This window comes from Protobothrops mucrosquamatus, unplaced genomic scaffold (genome assembly GCF_001527695.2).
Source record: "Protobothrops mucrosquamatus isolate PMUCROS unplaced genomic scaffold, P.Mucros_1.0 scaffold1088, whole genome shotgun sequence".
Classification (NCBI taxonomy): Eukaryota; Metazoa; Chordata; class Lepidosauria; order Squamata; family Viperidae; genus Protobothrops; species Protobothrops mucrosquamatus.
In genome coordinates this window covers 305,543-311,142 of record NW_015387314.1, presented here as the reverse complement: position 1 = coordinate 311,142, position 5,600 = coordinate 305,543, and the positions used below count along the sequence as shown (strand labels likewise).

The 5,600-nt window shown below is 41.4% G+C and overlaps 1 protein-coding gene across 2 annotated transcripts; it reads right to left on the bottom strand.

Moving 5' to 3' along the window:
* Nucleotides 1–1,207: 1,207 nt before the first annotated feature.
* KIAA1586 (KIAA1586 ortholog) lies at nt 1,208–5,254 on the bottom strand. 2 transcript variants are annotated; one of them, XM_015820205.1, is made up of 3 exons: nt 5,106–5,254; nt 4,593–4,742; nt 1,208–2,652 (listed from the first exon to the last, which is right to left on the bottom strand). In XM_015820205.1, the coding sequence occupies exon 3, from the start codon at nt 2,636–2,638 to the stop codon at nt 1,277–1,279; it is 1,362 nt and encodes a 453-aa protein (XP_015675691.1). In that variant the 5' UTR covers nt 2,639–2,652; nt 4,593–4,742; nt 5,106–5,254; the 3' UTR covers nt 1,208–1,276. The 2 variants fall into 2 exon arrangements, with proteins under 2 accessions (XP_015675691.1, XP_015675692.1); XM_015820206.1 differs by having other exon boundaries at nt 4,620–4,742.
* Nucleotides 5,255–5,600: the final 346 nt, after the last annotated feature.

Genomic DNA, 5,600 nt, shown 5'->3' with positions numbered 1-5,600 from the left:
CTTGCGCCCCATCGCAAACAGATGCTGTGGGGCACGGGTGGAGGGCATGGCCGCCATGGCGCTACTGGGCTGCCATGGCAATCTGTGGCGGGCCGTGGAGGTGGCAGGTGGCCCTGCGGGTGGGTGGGGGCAGGGATGGAGCAGGGGTGGGGTGGTACGGGGCAGTTTTTGGGCACTCGGTGTCTAAAAGATTCGCCATCATTGGCCTAGGGAGACCCAAGGCGGGGGTGGAATAACCAGGGTGAATGTTGCAGTGCCACCTGCAGTTGCTCATAAGGGCAAATGACTTCTATGGTGCTGCAATATTCATAATTTCGGGACTTGCTCATAAGCACTAGGGGGCACTTATTGTGTAACTTCTAATGAGCTGTAAGTGAACACTGGTAAGTCGGGGATTACTTGTAAGGGAATAAACAGGACACGGAGGGGGAATATAATGGAACAAAAAGAGGTGGCTAGCTAGGAGAGTCACGTTTTGCACAGGACTAACCCTCTACAAGTTTAGCTTTATTTTGGAAAGTCTTTTGAAGCATAAGCTTTTGGCAAAGGAAGCCCCCAACCTTTTCCAGTACTTTTCTTTACAATCAATTTTCTAAGGTAAAGTGTTACATAGAATTTTAGGGTTAGCATTTTAATAAAGGTGATAGTGGCACTGCAGCTCCCTTTGTAGTTTATATCTATGGCTCCTTTTGTAGTTGATGAAACCATGGTTTTCCTTGGAGTGGAAGCCATTTCCTTTGACTTGCAAAAACTAGCCCTTTCAGGGACCCTCAAATGAGAAGATTGCATTCTGAAGTCCTCCAGCATTATAAGTTACAAGAAAATAGTTTTTATTTTGAAAAGGCAACTGGCCTGATTTTATTGAGGAAAAACGAGACGTTTCGCTTCCTATCCTGGAAGCTTCATTGGTTGTTTCAGTTACAAGAAACAAATCTGAGTGGGAAATGAAGGGATGTAACGTATTTTACGGGCATTTGTCTTTTCTAATCAATTGTCTTACTTGATTATCTGACACATCACTTTATCAAACGGATGTTTTGTCTGTTTCTGTATCCTATAGGGCAGTGGTGGGATTCAAATAATTTAACAACCGGTTCTCTGCCCCAATGACTGCTTTAAGTATAAAAGAACGATATGCCGAAAGGTAGTTTATTATTTCATGCATTTAATACTTAAATAAGAACAATAAAAGAGGTACACAAAACTAGATTGTTATAAGTTTGAAAATACTAATGAAAAATATTAAAAAATACTTGACAAAAAAACAATAAAACTGTTATTTAAGATATTTCCATATTGCTTCTTGATTGGCATCCTCACTTGCAATTTTCTTCACTTTTATCCGAGCATCATCGGCTGTGTGATTTATCCTTAACCATCTTTTCACTGTGGGAGTAGGATCCCATTCCTTTAGAGGTAGGCCGATTAGACTAATAGTCATTGTGTTTGATATATTAGAAACAGTTAGGCAACTTCTCTTGGTAAGTTCAATTGGGTTCTTATTGGATTGATGAAAAATAGTATATATCTTATTAATACATATTTTAAAATGATTTACTTGCTTTATTTCTTTTATCGAGTCATCTAAAACAAGAGGGAGGCGATGGTTTAAACAGTGCCATATTATGATGTTTGGAAACTCTTCTGCTATCCTAGTGCTCACTCCAGATTTTCTCCCAAGCATAATGCTGCCACCATCGGAGCAAAATCCTATTAAATTCTTTTCTAGGTAGTTCTTGGTAAGCCCAACATTATTTAAACTTTCCATAACTGAAGAACATATTGTCTCTGCATCTTGTTTTTCCAATTCAACTAGCTCAACGAAAATTGTTGGTGATGTAACCGAATCCTCAACTTTTAAGAAAAGTATAATAACTGGTTTGCAAGATATCGTTGAGGCTTCGTCAATAATCAAACATATTTTCAGATTCTTTTCAACAATTTTAGTAAATATTTCTTTTTTAATTTCCTTTGCAATGAAATCAACTATTTTCACAGCAGTTTTACGTGAATGTAATCCTATTCCCATATCTAATCCATTTTTAATTTGCACTTCTATCTCAGCTTCTATGTCTGAAAACGGTTTACATCTTTTTGCCAGGCTGTAAACTGTATTAAATACTCTACAAGTGGTACGTAAATATTTTTCATCCATCGTATCTATTACTTTTGTTACTGAATCCTGCTCACATTGTTTTAAATTCTCTTCACAAATGTTATGAGCTTTTGATGAAAAATGTTCTTTCATTTTTTTTCTTAGAGAAGCCTGTTGTACCTGTTTATTTTTTCCTGATGCCTCAATCTGAAAGCATTTCCATTCTTTTGACACATGAACACTTTTCTCTTTTGTGAAGTCATATTTTGCACAATACTCGCAACCTAACTTTTTGTTAGAAATTACCAGTCCGTCATATTTTTCTTTAAAATTGTTATACTGTTGCACCGTCCAGCATTCAGGAAGACTATTTTCAATTTTGAAGTTATCGTTTTTTATTTCAATAATTGACGTGCTGCTTTCTTCAAGATGGAGTGGTTGTGCTCGTGACTGTTTTGTACAATCCAAGGCCAATTCTGATACAACTGGTTCTGATTTTGGTTTCTTATTGAACAAATCTGTCAAACTCTGTTGCCTTTTCATCCTTTTAAGGGCTACTGCAAAAAAATTAAAAAAAATGTTTTAATATATAATAATATTTATTTATGGACATTAATATTATTTATCAAAGATAAAGATATTGTACAAGGTATTGTACAAAAACTTATTGAAAAGTGCATGCATCAATAACCAAGCAAGGACATGTAATGAAGAATGCAAAGTTTATAACATATTACTACAATCACCAGAGAAAATTATAGAATAAAGAGTAGGCAATAATTAGAATCGAAAGAAAAAGGAAAAATCGTAAAAGATAAGCCAATAGCTGGGACAAGACAAAAATATCACAAAAATAAGCTGGTATTGCTCAAGTAGAAAAAAATATCATGATTCAAACAATATGTATAAACTACATCAGTATCAGTATTTAGAAATAAGGTATTTCAAGAATAAAGGACAAATATATAATCACAGAGCGTGGAAAAAAAAAAGAAAAAATATAAAAATATTGTTGGTACAACAATGGAAGTTACCGTACTTGCTAACACACCACAATTATGAAAAATGGTCATAACTTACTTTTTTCAGTGCTAGTCACTAAACGAACAGCTGTAAGTTGAGGACTACCTGTATAGAAGTGATCTCTGACTAAATCAGTGTATATGCCAGTGATGGCGAACCTTTTAGAGACCGAGTGCCCAAACTGCAACTCAAAACCCACTTATATATCGTTGGGTGCTGGGTGTGTGTGGCCAATTGGGTGTGTGTGGCCCATTGGGTGGGCGTGGCTGCGATGGTAACGGCAGACTGGGTGGGACTAAAAAGTTCAATCAATCAATTCCAACTTTGTGAGATCTTTTTTTTCCTGCGAGGTTGAAATTGATTTTTTTTTTTTGCATACCGCGGCGGAGGCCTAAAGCGAAAAGGTTTTATAAAACCCAGCTGAAGGCCTAGGACTGGGGCGATGGTGCGCGTGCCCACAGAGAGGGCTCTGCGTGCCACCTGTGGCACGCATGCCATAGGTTTGCCATCACGGGTATATGCAATTACCTATCTCTGGGCTAAAACCAATGTTTCTGGAATAACAGCTCATGAAATCTCTGCTACCTATAAGTTTACTCCACAAAATGACAAAATTTGCTATATAAAATCACAGGTTGATGCCACTGAACTGCTATTTGCCATCTGAAATAGCACCTGTCACTTAAACAGTGCTTATTATATTAAAAGACTAAATCAGGGGTGTCAAACTGCCGGCCCACAGGCCGGATGCATCATAGTGAAACTGCGCCCACCCCATTGCTGGCAATGGGAAAAAAGTCGGGACATGTCACGAGTTTGACACCCCTGCACTAAACTAAGGTTTGATATATGAAATTGAAATTCTGCTATTTAAACTTAACTCATAGGCCTTGGTATAAAATAGGAAAGCCCATCCTGCTACAAAGAACTACATTAGAGTTTAATGCTCGAAATCACAGAACCCTTTAAGACAGCGGTTCTCAACCTATGGGTCGTGATCCCATTTGGGATCGATCGACCATTTCACGGGGGTTGCCAACCAAGGCTGTCCGCCATTTTTTTCCCCTTTTCCGGCGGGTGCCTTACCTCCCTTGGGCTGGGCCAGCTGGTGGTCGGCCTGCTCCGTCTCTGCCACTTACCAGCTACGCCTCGGCCGGTGCAGGGGGCGGAACCGCGCATGCGCGGCGCTCCCGGGCAGGGAAAGTCCTCGACTTACGACCGGCTGGGTAGTCCTCGACTTACGACCAGTTTAGTCCTCGACTTACGACCAGTTTAGTCCTCGACTTACGACCAGTTTAGTCCTCGACTTACGACCGGTTTAGTCCTCGACTTACGACCGGTTGGGGGTCGCGGCATTAAAAAGGTTGAGAACCACTGCTTTAAGAGCTTTCCTGCTCATCATTAGTTGCACTCTGTATATAGCTAGACAGGAAAAAGTTCTTTTCCCATATGCAGCGTCTATTTCTGAAATTACCTCCGAGAAGCACCACCTAGTTTTCACCTGAGTGACGTGACCGAAGGCGCCGTGTCTCCGTTTGGTTTCTGTCGCTCCTCTCTTGGACTTTTGGGGAGAATTTCTTCCCCTTCTCCCACCGCCTGGAAGGAAGTCGAATGAAAACCAGACCTGTTTTGGAAAACACAGATTTATCATAACGGGTTCGCCGAACTCAACAAAAAAAAATTAGGTATCGGTTCTGCTGAAACCGGCTGAAACTCAAATTTTTAATTTTTTTTAAAAAAATATGAGTATAGGGCAGGGGTGTCAAACTGGCGGCCCGCAGAGGCCATGCCCACCCGGGCTCCGCAAAGACAAAAATAAAAAATAAAAAAATCACGATACATCAAATGGCGCAAAACGAGTTGGACACCCACGGGTACAGAAAGTGGGAAAGGCTTGATCCCCCCCCTTAATAAAAGCCCTTCCACTTCGCCTGAAGCGCTTGTGATTCGTACAGGAGCGGCGGGGAGACGAAAACAATCACTTTACCAAGGTATGAGGTAGGTTTTTTCCGGCTCCACCCGAACTCAGGAGTTCCTCTTCCCACACAGTCCGGAGAGGCCCTTAACTATTCCGTTACTGAGTATCCGACGCTTTCCTTTCAAAATAACAAGCGGGAAGCCCCGCCCTCCTCACGTCGTTCCGTTACCGCACCAGGCGAGCAGATTCCTAAACTATTCTATTCCCCCCCCACTCCAGACCGTACACCAATCAGAAAGCGGCGATGGTTCGGTTTCTGCCACTCGTCTCTCTCTCTCTCTCTCTCTCCCCCCCCCCTCTCTTCCCCGCCCCATCCCCGTTTATGGTACCGCGATAACAAATTGCCGGGAGTGAAAAGCGTTGGGTTAGCTCAGGGGTAGGCAAGCTCGGCTCTTTTATGACTCATGGACTTCAACTCCCAGAATTCCTGAGTCAGCTTTGCTGACTCAGGAATTCTGGGAATTGAAGTCCATGAGTCATAAAAGAGCCGAGGTTGCCTACCCC

Bases quoted from the DNA above. Each gene is read 5' to 3' on its own strand.
- KIAA1586 (XM_015820205.1), bottom strand. From the start codon at position 2,638: ATGAAAAGGCAACAGAGTTTGACAGATTTGTTCAATAAGAAACCAAAA.